The sequence below is a fragment of the Sus scrofa genome, chromosome 4 (assembly GCF_054392235.1).
Source record: "Sus scrofa isolate SSC_HxYL_T2T_F1_AM1 chromosome 4, Sscrofa_HxYL_maternal_Yorkshire_Landrace_v2.0, whole genome shotgun sequence".
NCBI lineage: Eukaryota > Metazoa > Chordata > Mammalia > Artiodactyla > Suidae > Sus > Sus scrofa.
The window spans coordinates 102,642,900-102,668,497 of NC_139386.1; the positions used below are offsets into that span (position 1 = coordinate 102,642,900).

At 51.6% G+C, this 25,598-nt stretch overlaps 1 protein-coding gene across 50 annotated transcripts; it reads left to right on the forward strand.

The window, feature by feature from the left end:
• The first annotated feature begins 9,241 nt into the window (after window positions 1-9,241).
• On the forward strand, window positions 9,242-22,559 carry SEMA6C (semaphorin 6C). 50 transcript variants are annotated; one of them, XM_085023027.1, is made up of 21 exons: window positions 9,242-9,461; window positions 11,427-11,476; window positions 13,183-13,354; window positions 14,177-14,285; window positions 14,759-14,873; window positions 15,180-15,243; window positions 15,402-15,458; window positions 15,816-15,917; window positions 16,144-16,261; window positions 16,445-16,564; window positions 16,756-16,844; window positions 17,149-17,366; window positions 17,626-17,757; window positions 18,048-18,200; window positions 18,435-18,608; window positions 18,871-19,017; window positions 19,325-19,402; window positions 19,530-19,585; window positions 19,759-19,803; window positions 20,185-20,280; window positions 20,682-22,559. In XM_085023027.1, exons 12-21 carry the CDS (start codon window positions 17,188-17,190, stop codon window positions 21,728-21,730), a joined length of 2,109 nt encoding a protein of 702 aa, XP_084879153.1. In that variant the 5' UTR covers window positions 9,242-9,461; window positions 11,427-11,476; window positions 13,183-13,354; window positions 14,177-14,285; window positions 14,759-14,873; window positions 15,180-15,243; window positions 15,402-15,458; window positions 15,816-15,917; window positions 16,144-16,261; window positions 16,445-16,564; window positions 16,756-16,844; window positions 17,149-17,187; the 3' UTR covers window positions 21,731-22,559. The 50 variants fall into 50 exon arrangements, with proteins under 50 accessions (XP_084879153.1, XP_084879129.1, XP_084879130.1 ...); XM_085023003.1 differs by having other exon boundaries at window positions 16,144-16,234; XM_085023004.1 differs by having other exon boundaries at window positions 16,144-16,234; window positions 20,685-22,559.
• The last annotated feature ends 3,039 nt before the right edge of the window (window positions 22,560-25,598 follow it).

Sequence of the window (25,598 nt, forward strand, 5' to 3'; positions counted from 1 at the left end):
ATTATGGAAGGCCTTAAAGGAGTTGCTCAAGACTTCAGACTTTTGCTGTAGACAGTACGGAGACATTAAGGGTTTTTCTTTTTCTTTTTATAGCCACATCTGCAGCATATGGAAGTTCCCCGGCTAGGGGTCGAATTGGAGCTGCAGCTGCCAGCCTACGATACAGCCACAGCAACGCCAAATCCAAGCTCCATCTGTGACCTACACCTCAGCTTGCAGCAATGCCAGATCCTTAACCCACCAAGCAAAGCCAGGGATCAAACCCATATCGTCAAGGGCACTATGTCAGGATCTTAACCCACTGAGCCGAAATGGGAACTCCTTAGCTCCTTTCTTACTTCTCCGCCTTGGCCCTGGGTCCAGAACTGAGGGTCTTTGATACAACTTGGATTGGGAAATATTAACAACTCCTTATTTTTATTATTTATTTATTTATTGTCTTTTTGTCTTTTTAAGGCCGTACCCACGGCATATGGAAGTTCCCAGGCTAGGGGTCAAATCGGAGCTGAAGCTGCTGAACCTACACCACAGCCACAGAAACTCGGGATCTGTGCTGCGTCTGTGACCTACACCACAGCTCACAGCAACGCCAGTTCCTTAACCCACTGAGCAAGGCCGGAGATTGAACCCGCATCCTCATGGTGCTAGCTGGGTTCACTAACTGCTGAGCCACGACAGGAACTCCAGGAAATATTAATAGCTCTTTTAAGTAGTGTAGTGGTAAAGGGATGAAGAAAAATGGGAAGGTAGCTTAAGGGGATGGGTAACTGGATTGAAAAAGGGACTATTTTTAGCTTGGAGTTTGAGGACATTGTAGGCTGAGGGGAAGGAGCCAGTGGAGAGAGGCTGAGAAAATGCAAAGGAGAGATAATGTTTATGGAGCAGGGTGTAGGGGCCAATGGAACAGAATGGACTGCAAGTTCAGAGAAGAGGAGAGCACAAGGAGCTGGCCTTTGTTGGGTGCATTCTGCTAGATGTTATGTAAATATCTGATTTCATCCTCTGAGGCCTTTATGAACTAAATGTCACTATATCCTTTTTGCTGATGAAAAAGACTGAAGCTTAAAGAAGTTAGATAACCTGTCCCCAAAATAGAAAGCTAATTAATAGCAGACTGAGGCCCTTGTGTGGTTCCCAAGCCTGTGCCTTTTTTTTTTTTTTTTTTTTGACAATTACCACACAAGCTTATGAGGTAATACTTCAACCTCATAATGAATTGCTACATTCTACTCATGTATGCTCTATCAATTTACTTATTTCACAATTGGGGGACAATAGTAGGTGGCACTACCAAAATCACAGGAAAAGTAAAAGTTCTTTTTAAAAGAAATGTAGGATTCCTGCCACAGCTCAGTGGTTAACAAATCCAGCTAGGAACCCTGAGGTTTTGGGTTCCATCCGTGGCCTTGCTCAGTGGGTTAAGGAGCCAGTGTTGCCGTGAGCTGTGACATAGATTGCAGGTGAGGCTGGGATCCCGAGTTGCTGTGGCTGTGATGTAGGCTGGCGGCTACAGCTTCAATTTGACCCCTAGCCTGGAAAAGAACCTCCATATGCCATGGGTGTGGCCCTAAAAAGACAAAAGACAAAAATAAATAAATAAAAATAAGATAAATGAAAATACATGAAGATGCAAATACAGTAATACCTTCTGAATCCCGAATTCTGCTACCAACTCCTTACCTGTTTACCTCTCCAGCTTACCTTGAATTCTGATCTACCTGTGTTGTGATTCTCTCAGTTCCTGCAATACACATCACTGCTGGCTTCTCTCTCTCCCTCTCCTACCTCTTCCTGTGCTCTAGACTTTCCCACTTCTTGTCTCTCTACCTGGAGCTCTCTTCCCATGCATACCTTTCCCCTGCCTGATGAATTCCTATTCATCCTTCAGGTTTCAGCTGGAAAATCACCTGAAGCCATCATGACTCCCTAAACTACGTCAGACCCCTCTGTCCCTTAGCCCTATAGAACCGCATACCTCCCTGATCATGATAATTACTCTTCATTGTAATTTGTGATTGTATTAACTGCTGTCCTACTAAACTGTTAACTCCATGAGGGCAGGAATTATGCTTTAGTATCTGGTACTACTTTGTTCAATAAATATTGTCTGAAAGAAGAAATTCAAAACACATCCAAGAACCAAGAGATAAGGGGGAAATGGTAGCAATAAACAGTCACATGCAATAATGTTCATTTGCTTTACTTATGTGGAAATCTTTCGTTTTCTCTTAATCTATAATTTTGACTAATCTTCCTTGAACCTATAGCATATGATTAGTAGCAAATTAAAACAGGAAAAAAGTTTCCGTTGTGGTGCAGTGGAAACAAATTTGACTAGTATCCATGAGAATGCAGGTTTGATCCCTGGCCTCACTAAGTGGGTCAGGGATCTGGCATTGCTGTGAGCTGTGGTGTAGGTTGCAGACAGGGCTCTGATATGGTGTGGCTGTGGCTCTGGCATAGGCCAGCAGCTGTGGTTCTGATTTGACCTGTAGCCTGGGAACCTCCACATGCTGCAGGTATGGCCCTGGAAAGACAAAAAAGACAAAAAAAAAAAAAAAAACAGGAAAGTTTTTTTCCACTTCTGGTTCAGTGGGTTAAGTATCTGGCATTGTCACTGCACTGGCTTGGGTTGTCGCTGTGGCAAGGGTTTGATCCCTGGCTGGGGAATGTCTGCATGTTCCAGAGGGGGCCAAAAAAATTTGAAAAGAAGAGAGGAGCTTTTATAAGCAAGAACACTGATAACAATGAGAATTAACACAGATAGCGAGTGAAGACTAGGAAAACAAAAAGCAGACAGCTGAAAATTATAGCATTTTTGGCCATTTAGAGGAGGAGCAAACAGTATTAACTACATATGTTCTAGACTTTGCAGTCCTCACTGTTTTCCTGGGAAATTAAGTTCACATTCCTCTGAGTAAGCAAAAATCTGGCTAAATGGTGGTATCTCTCTCTCTCTCTCTCTTTTTTTTTTTTTTTTTTTTTTTTTGCGGAGGGGAGGGGGCGGCTGCACTCACAGCTGGCTGACATTCCCAGGCCAGGAATCGAACCTGTGCCACAGCAGTGACAACACTGCTTAACCTGTTGAGCCACCAGGGAACTCCAATAATATCTTAAATGTGTCAAACACTTTAAGATTTAGAAAACAAAACAAAACAAAAAAAGGATTCCCGTCGTGACACAGCCTAGAACCATGAGGTTGCAGGTTCTATCTCTGGCCTTGCTCAGTGGGTTAAGGATCTAGCGTTGCCATGAGCTGCAGTGTAGATCGCAGACTCGGATCTGGAGTGGCTGTGGCTGTGGCATAGGCCAGTGGCTACAGCTCTGATTGGACCCCTAGCCTGGGAACCTCCATATGCCACGGGTGCAGCCCTAGAAAGACAAAAAGACAAAAAACAAAACAAAGAAAACATTTCACTTACATTATCTTATTTTACCCTGTGTGGTAGGAAGGGAGGTATAGCGTTCACTCTCAGGTGACAGACTCAACCTCACAAAGTGATCTATCTTATAAGGGCAGTCTGGGTCTTTTTTTTCAGGCAAGAAATAGATTTATTAAGATACAACACTTGTGAGAGATAGAACGCTTGTGAGAGGTGCAAGCGAGCAGGCACGGAAGCTCTGCCTAGTCTGGGTCTTAGTGACTCCTAGTTGTGATCTTTCCACTATATAATCCACAGGAAATTAAAAACATATTTTTTAACAATCCTTATTTAAAACAGTTAAAATGAAAACACTTTGGGGAGTTCCATCGTGGCTCAGCAGAAACAAATCTGGCTAGTATCCATGAGGATGCAGGTTCTATCCCTGGTCTCACTAAGTGGGTTAGAGAATCTGGTGTTGCCGTGCGCTGTGGTGTAGGTCACAGACGTGGCTCAGATCTGGCATTGCTGTGACTGTGGTGTAGGCTGGCAGCTGCAGCTCCGATTAGACCCCTAGCCTGGGAACTCCATATGCTGCAGGTGGGGCCCTAAAAAGACAAAAAGGAAGAAAGGAAGGAAGAGAGGGAGGGAGGAAGAGAAAGAAAACACTTCGCACTTAATTGGGTAAATTCAAACTATTTGGAAAAATACTCAGAATGGAACATTCCCTATGTTTCTGCTCAGCTGAAGTTTTACCAGGGTTAGGATCAGTACCTTCATATCAGGAAGAGAAAATTCAGTGTGATTTGAAGCAGTCAAGCAAGACTTCAGCCTGACATAGCTGGCGGTAGTCCACATATTTGACACATCTTTTTCTTCCACAACTTACCATATGCCAGGCATTATGGCTAAGTGCTGGGGATATAAAGATTAAAAAAAAGCTTCTTGTCTTTAGACTAAGTGGTAAATACCTATGAAAAGTCCAAATGGACGTGTCCAGTGAGAAATTATAAAAGTGAGTTTAGAGCTCAGGAGAAAAACCAAGATTGAATATCTGTAGAGTTTATGGTGAGTAGCACATAAATAGTTATTGTAACTGTTGGTGTGGATTATCTTGACCAATGAGGGTGTGGAGAATAAGAAGTAGCTAAGGATATGACCCTAGGGAATACCAACATTTAAGGAGAGGTCAGAAAAGGCTGAGAAAGAGAAGCCACATCGATAGAAATGAAGCCATTCATTCACTTAAAAAAATATATCCATTAAGTCTTAGTCTTTGTCAAAAGAAAGAAGGACTCAGGAGCCAAAAGAGGAGAGAATTTCAATAAAGAAAGGGTCAACAGGGCCAAATGCCATAAAGAGGGCAAAAGGATGAAGACTGAAGAGATGTTCATTGAATGTGACAAGAAGATCATTAGTGGCCTTGATGAGAATAATCCCAGTGGAATTACAGAGACCAAAACTAAAGTGATTGAGAAGTGGGGGGGGGTGGAGAGAATGTGTACAGCAAGAATAGATGACCCTAGAAATTTAGCTGTGAAGGAAAGAGAAATTGAGTGATGGCTAAATACAGGCAAGGATCAAAAAAAAGTTTTTTGATTTTTTTTTTTTTTCTTTTTTGGCTGTACCCATGGCATATGGAAGTTCCTGGGCCAGAGATCAAATCTGAGCAGCAGCTGCAACCTATGCTACAGCTGTGGCAACACCAGGTCCTTAACATGCTGTGCCACAGCAGAAACTCCATATTTTTTTTTCTTTTAATCAGGGTAGATACTTGAGCATGTGTATATGTATAGAGGGGAAGGTGTCTATCAGTAGAAAAGAAGTTAGAAATGAAGGAGAAAGTATTTGAAGACATGTGACATAAATAAAGCCACTAAGTAGGAGATACAGAGTCATATTTGTTGAACCAATGTGTTATAGTTAATAGCTGCAATGTGCCAGGCACTGTACTAAATGCAAAGCATACAGTGGATACAGTGCAAGATAGAGCTAGGTCCTGTGTGCTTGGACTTTACAGTAAAGTGGAAAGGTGAACCTTAGGCAGGCAATATGGATGTCTCATCTCCTGAGATGAGGGGGGTATGAGGATGCAGCTAAGTGCATCTCTAGAGGGGAAAAGGTTGGTGGAATTCTCACTTTACTATCTCTATTTTTCTCTGAATATGGATACAAGTTCTGCTAAGATGAGCAAGGAAGCTGTGAGAAAATGAGCATAGGAAAAGAGGCAGGCATTTGACACAGCTACTTGTAGGGACTAGGAGAGAGTATTTTCCAAACTTGGAGATCTTGAATTTATTAAAGGTTCCAATCTGTGGGACTGTGATTTTCTTCAGAAGACCCTGGGGAGGAGTTCCTGTCGTGGCGCAGTGGAGATGAATCCGACTAGGATCCACGAGGATGCGGGTTCCATCCCTGGCCTGGCTTAGTGGGTTAAGGATCCAGCATTGCTGTGAGCTGTGGTATAGATCGCAGTTGCGACTCGGATCCTGTGTGGCTGTGGCTGTGGCTGGCAGCATATGGAAGTCCCCACCCCTAACCTGGGGACTTCCATATGCTGCAGGTGTGGCCCTAAAAAGCAAAAAAAAAAAAAAAAAAAAAAGACCCTGGTGAGTAGGAATGGAGTCATTTGGATTTTTCCCTTTGAAATAGCTCTCAGATTCACGCATTTCTTTCCATACCCAACACCACCATCCTTGTCTGACTGCCTTTCTCCCTTCATCCTTGAACTTTCCTGTTTTCTTGCTAAAAGGTCTTGTCTTAGTAAAATAAAGCATTTTGACAGTAACACCTTCATTCAAGAACTTAAAATAATTTGATAGGAAAAGGACATCATTTTAACCTACTCACTTTAGTATTCCAGGCCTTCCATAGTTTGTCTCTCTCCCCCTTTCCCCCCATCCCCCTTCTCTTCCTCCTCTGCTTCTAACTAGTATCTTTTTTACCTATCAGTCACACAGGCCCTGTTGCCATCCAGGCTTCAGGCCCCAGGGTCACTAAGTTAAAGCTTTTGCTGAAGATATGTCCTCTTTGGAACATTTTCTCCTTTCTTTTGAAACAAGTCAACTCCTACCAGACTTGTCCTGGCTTCCATGATAAAATGTATCCAAATGTTTCCCTGCAGTCATCATGAAAAACATTTATTGTCTTTTCTTTTTTTTTTGTCTTCTTGCCTTTTCTAGGGCTGCTCCCGCGGCATATGGAGGTTCCCAGGCTAGGGGTCTAATCAGAGCTGTAGCCGCCAGCCTACACCACAGCCACAGCAACGCGGGATCCAAGCTGCGTCTGTGACCTACACCACAGCTCACAGCAACTCCAGATCCTTAACCCACTGAGCAAGGGCAGGGATCAAACCCGCAACCTCATGGTTCCTAGTGGGATTTGTTAACCACTGAGCCACGACAGGAACTCCTGTCTCTTCTTTCATTTAGGAATTATGTTCAATGAAGCTTTGTGGGGCTTTCTCCCACCCCACATCCATTCGTGTGAAATGTGGAAGTTCCTGGGCCAGGGATTGAACCTGTACCACCGAAGGACCTGAGCCACTGCAGTGGTAGCATCGGATCTTTAATCTGCCGCACCACAAGTGAACTCTGGTATTGCTTTTTAATCATTTAAAACACATGTAAGTCTTGATTTAATTCAAATTAATGGTCATTTTCTTAAAGACTGGGGCCACATCCCACAGTGGGATTGTACTTGAAGTAAGTGCTTATTATTTATTGGATTAAACTGAGATTTTTAATTGGGCCCTATTTAAATGAGTTCCACCTTACTCCCCATTCACTAATCTATTCAGTGAGCACATATTTGAATACCTAAGCCCTGTACTATGAGTGCTGGGGAGATTTCTTTCAACCTCTAAGTATTTATGTATACACGTATATATATTATGGCTGCACCCACAGCATAATAGTTTGCAAGTTCCCAAGCCAGGCACTGAATCCGAGCCAAAGCTGTGACCTATGCCCCAGCTGTGGCAATGCTGGATCCTTTAAACCACTGTGCTGGGCTAGGGATCGAACCCCAAATTCCATGGTGACTGATGCCGTTGCAATTTGGTTCTTAACCCACTGTACCACAGTGGGAACTCCTGTCTATATTTTGAGGTATCTTTCTCCACTTTTTTTTATTTTTTATTTTTTTGCTTTTTAGGGCTGCTCTTGCAGCATAGGGAGGTTCCCAGGCGAGAGGGTTGAATAGGAGCTGTAGCTGCTGGCCTACACCACAGCCACAGCAATGCAGGATACGAGCCTTGTCTGCGACCTACACCACAGTTCACGGCAACACCAGATCCTTAACCCACTGAGCAAGGCCAGGGATTGAACCTGGGTCCTCATGGATACTAGTCAGTTCGTTAACCACTGAGCTCTTTCCAGCTTTTAAAACAGCCCCAACTGGCCACTGAGTTACCTTGGACCCAAGACCCCCAGCAGTTACCCTTGTGTAAGTATTGTTCCATTGTTTCTGATGCTGTTTGTCTGTTTCACCTCTGCCTCTGTGACTGTGTGTGTATATGTTTATTATCTCTTGCTTATTACTTTGGGGCTTAGCCCAGTCGGTGATGCTACCCACCCCAATCTCAGTCCAGTAAAGGATTGTCTAGAAGTAGCAAACCCCTGCCCATCCTTTCCTTTAGTCCAGAGGACCAGGATGTTTGTGTGTGGGCAGGGGGGCACTCAGATAAAACTATCCAAGAATGCAATGTCTCCCATGCCACCCACTATCCTGGGAATTTTGAGCACGTCTTTTGTCCCAGTCCCCACGCAGGGAAGAATCTTAGCAGGCAATACCAAGGTGGAAGCCAAGCAGTGCTGTCTGAAGTAGCCTCATTCTTCCTCCCCACTGACATTCCTGGGATCAAAGGGTCTTTATGGAGAGTGTGGATGGAGAAGGAGCAGTTTTGCTGTTAGGAGGGCTGCCCAGGGCCCTCTGAGGAATGACGGGACATCACTACCCATGTCTGTGGGGCAGAAAGTCTATGTGGGGTTGGGGAAGCTGGTTACTTTCCCTCTCAGGTCTCCATGTTGCTCCTCTTTCTGTGTGACTCTCTGAGTCAGTTTGTCTCAATCTCCACATCTCTCTTTTGGCTTCAGCCCCGCTCACCTGTCTTATTGGATCAAACAACAGCCTGACTGCGGGCCACCCTGCCTTCCAGGCTCCTTAGTTCCTGGCCTACTAGCCCAAGCCCCTCTTGCTTTGACAGCAGGGATAGGAGGGGAGGAGACGGGGATGAGGAAAACTTCCTGGTGACATCTTCCTTTCCTTTCCCATCGCTCAGGCCCTCAAGTGCATGCTAGGCCTCCCTTATCCTGGTCAGAATGAAACAGAGGAGGCACATGGGAAGAAATAAAGGGGTTGATGTAAAAAGAATAGAGAGGAGGAACAGAGGGTTGGGGGCAGAATAGGGGGGAGGTGCACCCAGGAGCAAGGTAGCCAGAGCCATAGGAGATGAGAAAGGAGGGAGAGAGGGTCACGCCAGCTCTGATAGCCCAGCCCAGCTCAGGTCCCCCGGGTTTCCTGTCTGTCTCTCCTCCCAGCTACTGGCCCTTCCTCTCCTGGTGAGATGTTTCCCCAGGGCTTCTCCACGCTAAGTGTGTGACCCCTCTTCTGTCCTGGTCTCGGGCGACTGTCCGTGGATCTCGCGTCTGGCTTTGGTCTCCAGCTCAGCCTCCCCGCCAGGCCCTCTCGGTGGGCGGTGCTCTCGGCACCCCTCCTCCTCCGAAGCCTATTGGTGGAGAGGTGTCGAGAAGGCGGTGTCTAGCAGGTCTCTGAGAGCTGGATTTGTGGTGGGGACCCCGAGGCGGGCCGAAGGCGGGTCCGGCCGGGAGGCGGGCGGGGCGGCTGGGGCCCGGCCCAGAGCTCCGGGCGGTCGCATTGTTTTCCTCCGCGGAGCCGCGGCAGGAGTGGGGTTTGCCACTGAGACCCGGAGCCCGTTGGACCTGACAGCGCCCGGGAGCCCAGATCTGAGCTCCATCCAATTCGGACGCTCATCACATCTCGCTAAAGCCCCCAACCACGGATTGCGAACTCGGCGCGGTGCGCGGCCGCTGCCCGCCCGCCGCGATCTCTATTCCGCTGACCCGGATCTCGGAGCAAGTACCCCAGAGCAGGGCTGGGAGGCGGGGAGGGTCGGGGCGCCGAAGGCTGGGAGCAAGGTTCCGAAGTGCTAGAGGGACCTGGGAGGGTGCCATCGTGCTATGTGCCTGATAACGGAGAGGGTCAGCGGAGTTGGGGTGTGCAGCGGGAAGAGGGGCCGTGGCCGAACCTCGTCACGGTACTGTTGGACACAGGGTCTGGGAGCCTCTTCCAACCTGGCTTCTTCGAGTCACATCCCTCGGATTGGGGAGCGCGAAAAGGGATTGTTTGAGGCGCGCACTGCACAGAGGGTGGAAAAACCTGGTCCCTTGCCTCCCCAGCAGGGAAATTAAGGCTTCGAGACCCGCGGAGAACCGGACCCTCTCGTTGCCCTTACAGGGATGGGAAGGGAGATGCATCGTTCCAGACTTTGGTATTACGGCTGCACCTCTGTCCCTGTGCAAGCGGGAGTCTGAGCACCTCCCAGGGGATTGGCTTGAGCACAGAGTCGGGAATGAGGTCCCCAAGAAACATCAGTCCTAGTGCCTATCTCCTTCTTTCACCTCACTCGCCCTGGGGCTTTGTTAGATCGAGGTCTTCCAAGAAGGAGACCAGCTGCCGACTGCATCTCGAGCCCAAGGACCCCGCTCAGCGCTGGCCCCAGGCCCGCCTTCATCGGTTCCAAGCTTCTGGCCCTGTTTCCCTGGCCTCGGAGACCCGCCTCTGTTCCCCAACCCCCGCTTCCATTCGGTCTGCGCCTGCAGGCCCCTCCAGCCCCTCCTCCCGCTAACGTGGCTCTGGGACCCGGTCCCGGCCCAGACTCTGCTACCCGCCCCTCTTGGAGCCCCAGATCCAGTGAGGGGGAGACACGTCGAGCCCCTGGCCTCAGGCCCACCTCAGGCGAGGCTCAAGACACCTGGATTATCCTTGTTGGGGGCTGGGTGGGAGAAAGGGTAGGTAGGGAGCCTGGGGCTGAAAGCTAAGAGTGGGGGGGACTGTCTTGGAGAAAGGAAAGCTCCTGTTCAGCGAGGCTCCTTGGTGCGTCCCCTCAACCCTCCAAAGGAAGGTGGATTGGGGCGTGCAACCAGCCTGAGGGCTTCCTGCTATTGTCCGCAGCCGGGTCTCCCCTTCTCCATCCCTTCCCCAGCCCCTGATAGAATCTGGCCTTGACCTGGGCCACTCCCCAGAGGTGGCTCTGCAGGGCCAAGAGGAGAGAAAAGGGCTGTTTCCTCTTCCAAGCAAAGGGAGAACCTGGGAGAGGGAGGAAGAGCTGGCCAGGTCTCCCCCATTTGGAGCAAATGGGGGTTATGAAGCAGCTGGGATTGGTCCCTGCAGGGTAAGCCTTTGCCCAGGCCAGGGGTAGGATGGGGGCAGCTCAGATGCTGCTCCCTAGAATCAGCTATGGGAAACCCTCTTAAAGATACATCACAGTTAAGTCTAGGGGGCCAATGCAATGGCCAACCAAGTGTTTTCAGAGGCTGAACTAATCTAGTCCAAGGTCGGGGGTAGGGTGGAGAGAGTTTTGGTGGGAGGAAGGCAGGGCCTGCTCTCAGGAAAGAAGGAAGGGGCTGGGGGTGCTTGCTAACTGAGCATTTTGCCAGGAAATGAAGAGCATGCAAATGAGATGCAAATTACCCTCTATTGTCCCCAGCTAGGGCGCTTTTGCTAAGGCTGCTGGATTCTGAAGGTTTTAATATGGGAGTGGTCATCATGCCCCCAAAACTCTCCTGGTCACCCCTTTTCCCAAGACTGGTCCTGCAGTTTCAGGAGTTTCTCCCCAGACCCTGCCCCTGCCCTCACATCTCTAGGCATGAAGCAGGGAGCACCTTTGTAATCAAGCTCAATGTCAGTGTGCCCCCACTTCCAGGACAGCATCTCACCTACTCTAGTCTCATTAGACTTCTCTTGAATGGTCACGTTTACTTTTAAGGGATGTGGTAAGGAGATGTAACTCAGTCTCTTCCCTCCTGTCCCTTCTTCCATCAGGTCAGAGGTCTCCTATCCCCCTCAAACCCCCAAAGGAGTCACCACTCCAGGTAAGGAAAGGGCAGCAGGTCCTGAGAGCAGGGGCTAGAAACAGGCAAGACCTGGGAGCAGGAAGAGGGTCTGGCTGTTCTCCCCTCTTGCCAGAGGCTGAAGTTGTTTCCTGGGTGAAGATACCAGTTGCCCAGGGCAACTTGTGGGGGGGGGCAGAGGGGGAGGATAGGAGACAAGCTGTGTCCCTTTCTCTTCCCCTGGGAGCACCAACATCCGGAAACACGGTGGGGGGGTGGGGAGGGAGGCTTGGCCTTTCAGCACCAGAGGGTCGTTAGCTAGCTGACTGCTTTGCCCCTGGGGAGGGGGTCATCATTAGGTGTTCTACCCCTTCCCTTCCTCCAGCTCTCTTGGGACTCTATCTGACGTCAGCCTTCCCACCAATGACGCTGAATTGGGGGTGGGGTACACTTGGATCCTGACTCCAAGGGTGGAATTGTTGGGGAGATGGAATGAGCTGGGCCTGGAAGCCCAGGGTCTCTTCTTCAGGGGATATGGTGGGACAGCAACTAAGGATTGGTGAAGGATAGCTGTCTGTTCACAGAAAAGAAGGAGTCTCACCCTTTCTGACCTGATTTCCTCAGCCTACCCAGCCCCTCACTTCAGCTTCAGAGGGAGGCAGTAAGCTGGTGCACACCTCCCACTGTGGGTTCCAGCCAGGGTCAGCTTGACTGGGGGAGGCTGATGGGTGGGAAAGAGGGCTGTCTCACTGTCCCTTCCGCCATATGTTTTCCTGGACTTTGGGCTACACTTGCCTGCCTGTCATCGAATTATTTATATTTTCATTCCAAGACAGCCTGAAGAGGGAAGGAAAGGAAAGAGGGACATGTTCAGCCACATCTCCTCACCAGTATAGCCCCTTCTATGCCTGGCTTCTCATAGGGGGCGGGTCCACTCTTCCCCCCTTCAAGCACATGCAGTGGTTCTTAGGAGTCAGGGAGGGAACAGGGGGCTAGAGAGCCTGGAAGGGGGCACAGTGGTCGGGCAGACAGCTGCAGCCAGAGCTAAATTTAGCCTCTGATCTGGCTTTGATGCAGATTCATTTTTGGCTAAGAAGCCCCCCTTCCCCCTCCCCTCCCTTCACTCCCTAGCTTCTCTGTAGCAATGGGAAGGCCCCTGAAGCATGAGTTTAGACCAGGACAAAGACTCCTAGGCTGCCTCCCCCACTCTGTTCTCTCCCAACCCTAGACAGGATGATGGCTGCCTTGCTGCTGCCTCTGCCAGGGCACAGTGCCTAAACTGCTCCCAGGGTGCCGTTGGGGGTATGTGAGGGAGGGGGAGGCAGACAGAGTACCCTCTTCCTCCCCCCAGTGCCAAGGAGTCACTATTTATAATTTTAAGGCTTTAGTGTCTAATTATAGCTGAGAAGAGGTTAGCAAGAGGGGGCCAGGAGGTGTCACCTACCAAATGTCCCAGGCCCAGTCAGGAGAGAGGAGGAAAGGCTGAGTGAGAAGGCTGGGAGGGGGAGCGGGTGTGTCCTGTCCTTACCTGGGGTCATGCTGGCAGGCCTCACACCAGCCAGTTTGGGCCAGTTGGAGAGGGAAGGGCCTTGAGTGACAGTGACAGCTGGCTGGGCTGAAGCAGGGCCAGAGAGAGGGTTCTTTTCCCTAGTGCACTGGGTCTTCTGGGGATAGACCAGGGGAGGGGCCCACCTGCTTCAAAGGTGGAGGGAATCTGCCCCTTCCCCAACTCTTCTGCCTTCTTTCAGGGCCAGCATATGGGTGAGGGGGCACCCCCTGGGGCCTGAGCTGCCCCGCACAGGATGCCCCGTACCCCCTACTTCATGCCCTTGCTGCTACTGCTGCTGCTCCTCTCACTTCCCCACACCCAGGCGGCCTTTCCCCAGGACCCCCTCCCTCTACTGACCTCTGACCTACAAGGTGAGTGCCCGCTACCATGGCCCCTCTGGGTGAGCTCAGCACTCAGTCTTGGCAACTAGACATTGAGACCCCTTGTGTGGGTGGCAAGGTACAGGAAGGCCCAGGGAAGCTAAGAGCCTGACCAGAAAAGGAGGGCAAAAGAGTGAGCTGGCACCTCACTCAGTTCTGTCACTGAGTAGGCTCGTGGGCCTACTTTTTTACTTTGAGGCAGCCGTGTTTGGAGGTTAAGAACATGGATTCTTGGCCAGACCAAACTTGAGCAGGTTTGAATCCCTGCTAAGCTGCTCACTAGTTCTTTGAACTTGTCAAGTTTTTAACTTTTTGTTTGCCTCAATCTCCTCATCTACAAAATGAAGATAAGATAATAATAGTATTCTACCTCATAGAGTTATTTAGGGATTAAATGAGGTAGTACAGGTAGAGTGCTGAGAACACCGTCTGGCACAAAGTAAATGCTTTTATGTGTTTGCTATTATTAGCTACAAAATGAACGCTTGAGATTAATTCAGTGGTTCCCAACACCTCTTACCTCGCTCTCCACCACTTCATCACTACTAAGTTTAGGTAGCACTGTAAGGGAAATCATAAGCCAACTTTTTCTGAAAAGGACCTTTATCTATTTGCAAGTTCCTGTTATATACATAGGATTGAGAGTAATTTTAAGGATGAAGGGACTACAGTTGGGTTATTGAGAATAACTGTTGGGGGACAGATAAGAATAGCAAACACGTGTGCCAGGGCACTAAGCACTGCATGTTAAGTCATCTCTCCCTGAATTCTGGGCTCCCTTTGAACGCTGATGACTCTGGTTTCCATGATCAGGCCAGGTGGATGCTGGAGTTGGTCAGAGGAGGCAGAAACCTTGGAGGGCTGAGGTGGCCTGTGAAGAGCCTTGAGGGGAGGGTGCAAAGAGAGGGCTAGGAGAAATGGGGTGAGTAACTGCTCCAGGTGGGACAGTGTACCATGATGGGAGTGAAAGGGAATCTCTAGTCCTAAGGCAGTTCCAAGAAGGGGGTGGGCTCGGTTCTGGAGTCAGACAGACCTGGATCTGAATTGGGGTGCCTGCCACTCCCAAGCTAAATGAACTATTCAGATTTCTTCATGGCCTTAAGCTTCAGGTTCCTCATCTGTAAAATGGGGCCAATGTTAAGTACCTACCTCATAGGGTTGTTGTTTGAAGTGAGACAATGTCTCTAAAGTGCTAACACAGTGCTTGGCCAAGATTAAGTGCTCAGAGTTAGCCGATGCTATATTTATTAATAAGCTTATTAATAGCTTTATTAATACCTCACAGCTCATTTCACATATTATGTCTGTGGCTGGGTTTCATCTGGTTGGAGAGGGTGTTGAGGGAGTGTGTGATATCCTGGCCAGCCCTCAGCACCACCTCTCTGTGCCTTCTAGGTATTTCTCCATTATCCTGGTTCCGGGGCTTGGAGGATGATGCTGTGGTTGCAGAACTTGGGCTGGACTTTCAGAGATTCCTGACCCTGAACCGGACCTTGCTAGTGGCTGCCCGGTAAACTGGCCGTGGCACCATTGTGGGGCTGACATGCATGCTCCTGGGCAGACATGGGACCTGCATGGCCACTGCAGCATCTTGCAGGGGACACATGCAGGTGTACAAGCCATGGGACATGAACATGCTTGGATCCAGAGCACAATTGCCAAGGCATGGAGTAAGGGGGAGGGGAGGGGGCAGGAGGTCTGTACTCTTTGTCCCTGAGCGGCTGAACCTGGGCAAGGTGGGGGTGGGGGTGGGGGCTCAGGAGTATAGGTGGGGTGCTGTGGCTTGGCTCTAATTCCTCCTTGCTTACCCCTTCAGGGATCATGTTTTCTCCTTTGATCTTCAAGCCCAAGAAGAAGGGGAGGGCCTAGTGCCTAACAAGGTGAGGGGCTGTGTGGGAGGAGGCTGAGGCATGGAGATGAGGCTGGTGGGAAAGTTTAACTGGGATCAAGTGGATGGGAAGAAGCCTCCAAAAGGAGCCATATTCTGAGGTGGGTCCAGGATGCCCCATGATTTTCCCTGTCCTACTTCTTCCTCCAGTATCTAACATGGAGGAGCCAAGACATGGAGAACTGTGCCGTGCGGGGGAAGCTGACGGTGAGGAGTGGGATGAAACTCTTAAGGGAAAGAGATGATCCTGCCTCCAGGCTCTATCCAAGTGGCCCTCCACTGTGCCCAATTCCCCCTCCCCCCAACTTCTCTCAGGCCACAGAGGAAAATATATAGGAAAGGGAATTTGGGATCTTTAGCTTCCATTAAAAACCTTACGAAAAAGAAAAGTGAGGTTCTGAGAGCCAAAGAGCCTTCCCAAGGCCACGGGCCTAGCAAATAGCTTAGTTAGGACTTTATCCCACATTGCTCTGACTGGCTCAAGGGGAGTAGCCTTACTTTATGTGACCCTCTGTCTCAGTCCCAGGAAGCCGTGTCGCTGACCTGGTATTTTGGATTCTCTAGGACGAATGCTACAACTACATTCGTGTTCTTGTTCCCTGGAACTCCCAGACACTCCTTGCCTGTGGAACGAACTCATTCAGCCCCATGTGCCGCAGCTATGGGGTACAAAGGCGAGGGGGTGGGACATCAGGACCTAAGTGGGAGGAAGATTCAAGCTGGGCAATCAGTTCAGTGGGGATGGACCAGCTGGGGTGGGGGAATGGGAGTGCCCGGAGTGGAGGGGTCCTGAAGGGTGGGGGAAGGAGGCAAGGGGACATAGGGAAGTGGGCTATGGAGCCAGACTCCCAACACCCCATGGGTTCCAAGAACCTGCTCCCTCTGCCTCCAGATAACTTCGCTGCAGCAGGAGGGTGAGGAGCTGAGTGGGCAGGCTCGATGCCCCTTTGATGCCACCCAATCCAATGTGGCCGTCTTTGCAGGTGTGCACCTGGGCATGTGAGAAGCAGGCAGGTGGCTGGAGGGAACTCCCACATTAGCCCCTTTCCCAATTTGGTCTTCCCCTTGTGCTCCTGAGTGGAGGGCTGAGGTAGGGGTCAGGGCCAGGCTGAAGTAGTGGTGTGGGAGGCCCAAGAAAAGCCAGACCACAGATCCCTGAGCCCTCCCTTAACCCCTGTTATCCACCCCTCCAGAGGGCAGCCTGTATTCAGCCACAGCTGCGGATTTCCAAGCCAGTGATGCTGTGGTTTACAGAAGCCTTGGGCCTCAGCCCCCACTCCGCTCCGCCAAGTACGACTCCAAGTGGCTCCGAGGTCAGGGCGGGCCTAGGGGAGGGAGGCTGCTCTTGGGGAGGAGGTGCAGGGGGAGTACTTCAGCAGGGAGCAGGCAGGTGGTGGTAGTGGTGTGCACGTGTGCAAAGGGGCTGAGTGGGGCTAAGTGGGGCTACGAGTTTCTGAGCAGGCATAGATACTCTTCCATACCTTTCCTGTCCCTCCCTCCCCAGAGCCACACTTTGTCCATGCTTTGGAGCATGGAGACCACGTCTACTTCTTCTTCCGAGAGGTCTCTGTGGAGGATGCTCGGCTGGGGAGGGTAAGGAGGTGGGCACCAGGGGTGGGTAGCTAGAGGGTTCTTTCTGCTGGATTCTGAGGAGCCAGTCAGGGGAGTCAGCCTGGCCCTAATCTCTACAAGGCAACCCCCTGGATTCTGATCCCCGAGCTTGGAGAAGCCTCCAGGCCCCTGCCCCTCCGTTCTGCCATGTCCCTCACCTTGACCCAGATTGACCACACCACACCCTTCCTTTGCTATCTAACCTTTGGCTCTTGGTGTTCTAACTCACCACATTGCTCTCACCCCACTGGCCCTGGGGCTCTTTCTCATAGTTCTCCTCCCCCAGGTGCAGTTCTCCCGTGTGGCCCGCGTATGTAAGCGTGACATGGGAGGCTCACCTCGGGCCTTGGACCGCCACTGGACATCCTTCCTGAAGCTGCGGCTCAACTGCTCTGTCCCTGGGGACTCTACCTTCTATTTTGACGTCTTACAGGCCTTGACAGGGCCTGTGAACTTGTATGGCCGCTCTGCTCTCTTTGGGGTCTTCACCACCCAGACCAATAGGTTGGTACTAGTCTAACTAAAGTGGCCCAATCTGTTCCCTGCCCCACCAACATCCAAGTTCCTCTCCGAAAATCTATTGATGAGGGCAGTGAGGGGGAAGCTTCATTCGAAGCTCCATTCAAATGCCCCCCAGGGGCTGTCCCACCCTCTCAGGCTCCCCTCTAATACGGTACATGAAGGGGAGCTGCAATGTCTTACCTGAGAGGAGCTATGCTGTCCCTTCCAACACCTAGCGCACATCCTTTTCTGGCTCCCTCAGCATCCCTGGCTCTGCAGTCTGCGCCTTCTACCTGGATGATATTGAACGTGGGTTTGAGGGCAAGTTCAAGGAGCAGAGGAGTCTGGATGGGGCCTGGACCCCCGTGTCTGAGGACAGGGTCCCCTCCCCCAGGTACTCAGGATGGGGGTGGATCTTGTGGGGGAAGAAGCAGGCAGGATCGGCTCCCTAAATGGGATTGTGTGGAGGGCAAGGTGATCAAAGCCTGGGGAGGAGGCTGTAGTGCTTTGGCAGTGGGACCAGAGAGCTGTAGCAGGGAAGGGAAGCAGTAGTGTGCGTGTCTGTGTGTAGGCAGAGTGAGGATTATCAATCATGTTTGGGAGCAGTGGGCTCGTGGTGGTCACAGAACCTAACCAAACCCCAGCTCCCTGCCTTAAGGCTGCCTCTTCCTATGTGTCCACCAGGCCAGGATCCTGTGCAGGAGTAGGTGTAGCTGCCTTGTTCCCCTCTTCTCGAGACCTCCCTGATGATGTCCTGACCTTCATCAAGGCTCACCCACTCCTGGACCCTGCCGTGCCACCTGCCACCCATCAGCCTCTGCTTACCCTTACCAGCAGGTATGGGGCTAAAAAATGCTCTCCACTGCCCTCCCCAACTCAGCCATTCTCTTTCTCTGACCTCACAATGTAAATCATATTGGTAGAAAGAAGAACTCATCAAAGTGGAAGGGAAAAAGCTAAGAAGGAAATGCTGTCTGGGCTGGGGGAATGGCTCAGAAGGGGGCAGTTAGACACATGGACTGCCCCTGAAACACTGGTTGGTTTGTCCTGATCTGAGACCTATCCCTCCAGGGCGCTACTGACCCAAGTAGCTGTGGATGGCATGGCTGGTCCCTACCGTAATACAACGGTCCTGTTCCTTGGCTCCAGTGATGGGACAGTGCTGAAGGTGCTGCCCCCAGGGGGGCAATCTGGGGCCCATGAGCCCATTCTGTTGGAAGAGATCGATGCCTACAGCCCCTCCCGGTGAGCCCTTTGTCCAGCAGCACCCCCTGCAGAGATGGGGTGTGAGGTGGTAGATGGGGATATGGGGATAAGGCGGGAAGTCCAATATTGGAAGTTGTGGGGAAGAGAGAGGGGCCTGTCAAGAAGCTGGACACTCAGGAACCCTACCCCCATGAATTGTACTCAGTTGCATGTATGCCTCCCTACCTTCTGTTCATTAACTCACTCAAGGAAAAAGGTGCCTCACCTGTCCCATTTCTGATTCCTTCTGGCCTCACCCTAGGTGCAGTGGGAAGCGAGCAGCTCAAACAGCAAGGCGGGTCATAGGACTGGAGCTGGACACTGAAGGTCACAGGCTTTTTGTAGCTTTTTCTGGCTGTATCATCTACCTCCCTCTCAGTCGATGTGCCCGGCATGGGGCCTGTCGGAGGTGAGAGGGACCTGAGGCCAGGCCCTGCCTGGGTGGGCTTCCTGGGCAAGCAGGCACACAGGAACACAGGCATTGGGGGTGGCAGAGAAATGTAGAGGACAGTTGTGTGTGTTGGGCGGGGGGGGGTGTCTCAAGCATTCTGCAGGTGGGCAGTAACCATGGAGTGAACTAGGGATTGGGGTGGATAGGATGGGAGGGAGTATCAGACTAGGAGTCTCCTGCAGACCAAGGTGAGAGTAGAAGTCAGGGGAATGAAATGTGATCAGAGTGGTGGGGTCCCAGCCTCACATGACTCAGTTTTCCCTAGGAGCTGTCTGGCTTCTCAGGACCCATACTGTGGATGGGATAGCTCCAGAGGCTGTGTGGATATCAGGGGACCTGGTGGGTAAGTGAGGGGCCTCTGGATCTCCTGCAGAGAATGTTCTCCACTACCAAGAGAGGAAACTGTGGATTAGGGTGGGGAGTGGGGGCAACATGTATACCTGCACTGAGCCACCTCCATCTCCTCCTAGGACTGATGTGGATCCAGCTGGGAAACAGGAATCCATGGAAGTTGATGACTGCCAAGGTAAAGAGAAAGGGCAGGGGCAGCTGTAGCCATTGCTGTGCATGGCTCTGATGGCCATAGATACACCAGGTGTGGGCTTTTGTTTTTCTCTTCTGTGGCACAGCCATGCTCATCAGTTCTTCAGGAAGCTTCCCCCTGTTGCCATCTTCACCTTCTCTCTTCTTTTTTCATAGATGGAGCTACTGGAAGTCAGTCTGGCACAGGTGATTCTACTTACGGTGAGTTCGGTTATCCCAACTTCACCCTCTCTTGCTTCACCCACACTCACCCAAATCTGTGCCCCATGGCAGCAACAGACCAGCACCTTGGACACCCTGAGAGTCTCAGAAAAATACTTAGCATGTAGCTCAGGGCTTGCTAAGTCACCTTCAAATACTTAGCATGTAGCACAGGGCTTGCCATATAACATGTACTTAATAGTTTTTGAACAATAAACAGAAGAATGCATTGCATAGTGCGCCCTTCCCCATTCCCAAAAGAAAGTAGAGGCTGCAGTTCTGGACCTCTGGATTCCAAAGGGGGTGCGGGGGACTTGCTGAATGGGTGTCAGAGGTGGAGAGCAGGAGCCTGATTGGCTCTGACCTGGTCTCTGTCACTAGTGCTTCTGGGTCGTGACCCCTCCCCTGAGACCCCCAGCCCCCCCAGTGATGCCCAACCCCGGCCCCAGTCTTCCACTCTTGGAGCTCACACTCAGGGTAAGGGGGCTGGCTGGGAGGGATAGGAGTGAAGTGTGGGGCTGCTGATTCTTGAAAAATTCTTAGCCCCTCACTGGTCGCTGTTTGGTGCTCACTAATAATGCCTGTTTGGAGCTGCCCATCCTGAGAAAGCTGGCCCTCCCAGCCCCACCTCCTTCAGCACCCGCAGATTTGTAGTCGCTCTTGGCATGGCTAAGAGGGCCAGAGTCGGGATGGGGACTCCCTAGGCCCAAGCTCTAGCTCGCGTGTGAGGGGCAGTTCGGTGGGCTGTGTGTGTTGAGGGGTTGAGGGAGGTGATTCCTGAAGAGGGTCAAGGCTGTGTTGGAGTGAAGCGGAGCAGCAGCAAGAGAGAAATGACACTTCGGAACTTGCCACCCTCCACTCTCCTTCCTCTCGGCCAGCAGGCGTGCGCCGAGACCTCCCCCCAGCCTCAGCCTCCCGCTCGGTCCCCATCCCACTCCTTCTGGCCTGTGTGGCTGCAGCCTTCGCCATGGGCGCCTCGGTCTCTGGCCTCTTGGTCTCCTGCGCTTGTCGCCGCGCCCACCGACATCGAAGCAAGGACATCGAGAGTCCAGGGCTCCCGCGCCCTCTTTCCCTTCGTAGCTTGGCCCGGCTGCACGGGGCGGGCCCAGAGCCGCCGCCGCCGCCCAAGGACGGAGAGGGGGCGCTGACGCCCCAGCTCTACACCACCTTCCTGCCTCCTCCCGAGGGCGTACCCCCGCCGGAGCTGGCCTGCCTGCCCACCCCGGAGTCCACGCCGGAGCTGCCGGTCAAGCACCTTCGCCACCCGGGAGGGCCGTGGGAGTGGAATCAGAACGGGAACAACGCCAAGGAAGGCCGGGGCCGCACCCGGGGCGGCAACGCGACCGGCGGTCCCGCGCCGCGCGTGCTGGTGAGGCCGCCGCCGCCTGGCTGTCCCGGGCAGGCCGTGGAAGTCACCACCCTGGAGGAACTGCTGCGCTACCTGCACGGCCCGCAGCCGCCTAGGAAGGAGGCTGAGCCCCCGGCCGCCGCCCCTTTCACCTCGAGGGCGCTGCCGCCCGAGCCCACCCCCAGCCCCACCCTCTTTGCCGGCTCCTGCCTGCTCCCTCGGGACTGTGCCCCGCCTCGGAGGCTGGACGTGCCGCCGGAGGGCAAGGGCCCGGCCCCCGCCGCCAGGCCTGCGCTCTCTGCCCCCGCTCCCCGGCTCGGGGTCGGCGGTAGCCGGAGGTTGCCCTTCTCCACGCACCGTGCACCCCCCGCGCTGCTCACCCGAGTCCCCTCGGGAGGCCCCTCCAGGTACTCTGGGGGTGCCGGGAAACACCTCCTGTACCTGGGCCGGCCTGACGGGTACCGGGGCCGCGCCCTCAAGAGGGTGGACGTCGAGAAGTCTCAAGGGCCCTCGAAGCCTCCCCTCGTCGGGCCTCCCTCCCAGCAGGTCGTCCCTAACGGCAGCCATTTCAACTTTTAAAGGGAGCTGCTCCCAGGCCTCACACCGGACCCTTGAAGTCCGCGCCCTCAAAAGCCAGAGGCGTGGACGCGCCTCCCATGCCAGTTCACCTCCTCCTCTCCTTGTTCTACACCTCCAGCCTTCCTGGACTCTGGGAGTCTCCCGGGGCCCCTGCCTGCCTCGGGTTTATTTATTGACTGCTGCCTGTCTTTCCCCCCCGTCCTCGAGAGAGGAGTGGGAGGTGAGAAGCTCGCCCCCTCAGTGAGCCAGCTTTCGAGGGTAACTGGCCCACTCCCACTCCCCCCCCCTCAGCCAAGCTGCCTTAACTCGCCCCTCCCCCCGGGCTTCCTCCACAGACTGGGCCCCGGGCGGGCCGCACGGCGGACGGACGGGGCTGGGCCACGCGTGTTGTGTACAGAGTCCTCGGGCCTCCTGGGACGTGCCTCCTCCTACTGTGTAGGAGCCTCCGCTTCCCAATACAGCTGTGTCCCCGAACCGCTGCCTGACTTTACTCGAGCAGGGGGCGGGGCGGGAATCAGTCGGCTGCTCAGAGCGCGCCTTTGCCCCAGAACCTCTGCCTCCGTCTTGGCCTTGAGCTCTCTCCCGAGTAATTGGGATGGCTGCGGTCCCACCGGGGTTAATCAGGAAAGGTTTCCTGAAGGAGGCAAGCGAAGAAATGGTGCGTGGAGAAGAACCAGGGCCCAGGAGACGCAGGGTAGAAATTTAGGTGGGGCTAGGGAGGGCGCTCAGAGCACGGTTCTGGATTGAGGTAAGAGGGACTTTTTCGTAGCCTGCTCTATGGGGTGGGAGGAGGGTATTTTCGGAGAAATAAAATGAAGCTGCAGCGTAAGTGATTGACGTTTCACGTCAGGAAATCTTGTCATTGAAAAAAAGAATTTGGCTGGAAGAGCCGGGGTCGCATGAGGAGTAAGCTGTAAAAAAAAACAGCAAAGGCTTCAGTCCTGGTGGAGGCAACGGTTTACTCCAGTCGTTACCTAAGCAGCAGCTCCCTTTCGCAGAGGGAGGAAAGGGTCGAGCAGCGTATTCCGCCGCACGCATGCGTAACCGCTTCTCGCGGCGGGCCGCAGCATTGAGCTCCGCTCGCCGGGGATCAGCGAGCTGGCGGCGGGAGGTTCCTCTGGTTCGGGCTGGCTGCACAGAGCTGTCTGTTACTCCCGCGGGCCAGTGAGAAGGGCGAACAGGACGGTCTGCCCCACCCACCGCCGCCAGCTAAGGACACTTAAGGCCTCGCGCGGGTGGTGGCAGCTTTTGTGGATTTACAAGTCTGGTGTTTTACCGGCTCGTGTCTGGAGTATCCGCCGGGTTGGGGCCCGAAGCCACCCTCCCACTGGCGCCGCCTGGAGGCCAGACCACGCCTTGCAGCTGAGGAAGCCTCGCCAGTTGCTCTCCCGGTTCTTTGCCTGAAAGCCTTAATGAGGTAGGAATCCGCTGGGTGAAGAACCCTGAGATGGTTTCTAGCTCCGCCCTTTACAACTTGTGATCCTGCCTAGTCAAAGCTGTACCTTAGGCCCCCATCTGAAAAATGGGGTTGAGAGGCTCAAGTACGATAATGTATGTGAAAACTCTATAGGAGAAAACATGCTATCTTGTAAAATACCTCCAAACTCACGCTTCGGCTATTATTCCTAACTACATCTGCTTCTACTTAGTTATCCATTTCCCTTTGTATCCTTATATTTATAGATTTTACCCTCAAGCTTTTAAAATGCCCTCTGAACACTTTTCACGCTTAGGTTAGCTCGTTCCATCAAATTCGGTCGCCCTCCAAGTCTCCTCTTTGTGCTTGGAGCTTGTTTCACCTGTTTGGAGAGGTCCTTTAGATCTTTAGATTTCAGTTTTTCTCTCACTGGTTGCCTTACCAAAATACTCTGCAATCATTGCTAGTTTCTAGATACTGCAAGAGAGCAAGGAAGGGGTAAAGAATCTTTACAATCACCTGACTTCTTTATCCTCTTCAAACCAAGCCAAGAAAAAGATTTTTTTTTTTTTTCCTCTTCTTCTTTTTCGGGCTGCACCCACGGAATATGGAAGTTCCCAGGCTAGGGGTCAAATTGAGCTGCAGCTACCGGCCTACAACACAGCCACAGCAATGTTGTGGGTTCCAAGCTGCATTTGTGACCTACATCATAGCTCACAGCAACCCTGGATCCTTAACCCACTGAGCAAGACCAGGGATTGAACCTGCATCCTCATGGATACTAGTCAGGTTTGTTACCACTGGGCCACAAAGGAAAAATTTTTAAGGCTGCAATCTTTCATAGATTTGTCCCCTCTGAGAGACAAATCTCACAAAAACTTCAGTTTTTGCCTTGAAGGTTGTCACAAAGCAAGGGGCAAATGATCAAGTATAGACCCAAAAGAGAAGTACAGTAGAAATTTAACCTTGTGACTCTGCAGACAGCAGCAATTTACAAGTTAAAGTCCTGGTTTCAGTTTAATTGTGAAGTATGTTTTAGTATTAATAAAGTATTGCAACTTCTCAGAAACTTCTGGACTCTCAGAACCTTCTCAGGGCTAGTAAGAGCAACTGTGGGAGCTCCAGTTGTGTGGCTCAGCAGACACAAACCCGATTAGTATCCGTGAGGACTGGGTGCGATCCCTGGCCCTGCTCAGTGGGCTAAGGATTTGGCGTTGGTTGCTGTGAGCTGTGGCGTAGGCTGGCAATTGCAGCTCTGATTTGACCCCTAACCTGGGAATTTCCATATGTGGTGGGGGTGGCCCTAAAAAGACCAAAAAAAAAAAAAAAAAAAAAAAAAGCAACTGTGTTGCAGTGAGAGCAACAGTTCTTAGATTCTGCCACTTAATAGTTTTATGGATGACCTTGGCAATTCAATTAACCTCTCTGTGCCTCAGTTTCTGTTGTAAAATATAGAAAGCAATATGCCAACAGGGGTTTAGAAAGCATCATATAAATATATGGGTTTAAATTAAGTGCTTTGTGGGAAATGGTTATTTGCCCAAAATAGACTCCTACCAAGAATGCAATTCATTAACACTCATTAAATAGCTCAGCCTGACAGAGAGCAGTGAATAATAAATTATGAATGGAAGCATTATTATCACTGACAAGAAAGTGTTAAACATGATCCCAATTAGGGAATCTGCTCATCATCTTTTTTTTAAATATGAGGATATTTTTACCTTTATTTGCTTTTTAGGGCCACGCCTGCAATATATGGAAGTTCCCAGGCTAGGGATCAAATCAGAGCTGTAGCTGCCTGCCTACACCACAGCCACAGCAATGCCAGATCCAAGCTGTATCTGCAACCTACACCACAGCTCCCAGCAATGCTGGATCTTTAACTCATTGAGTGAAGCCAGGGATCAAATCCACATCCTCATGGATACTAGTCCAGTTCTTAACCTGACTGAGCCACAACAGGAACACCTACATTAGGATATTAGCTCAAACTTTTTCTTTAGGAAAACCAGAACGTACCAACAGGAGGATAAAGTTGTCATCCCTAGGGATTTCTAAGCTGATTTCTCAGAGGCATCCTGGGAGGTTATGGAGAAACCAGAGCCCCAGTAGGCAGAGTCCATCAGCTTGTATAAAGCTTTGGGGACCTGAAACACAGAAGGTTCTACAGTCACAAAGCTTGAAAAGCTGTTCAGCATATTGGGTTCTTCGGGAGCTAAGTCACAGGAGCCTGAGCTATTATTGTCTCTCAGATTTATATCTCCTTGATGCCACTACCCCACACTTGGGAACCACACAGGTATGAGTCACTCTCTGTTACTTAATCCAGCAGTTGACCCTTCAGAACTGTTGACTCAAAAGAATTTAAGGTTATACATATGAGAGTAAGGCTGAAGTACATGGATAAAATATGAAGTCTATGAATCCAAGAGATCACCTACCTTTAGG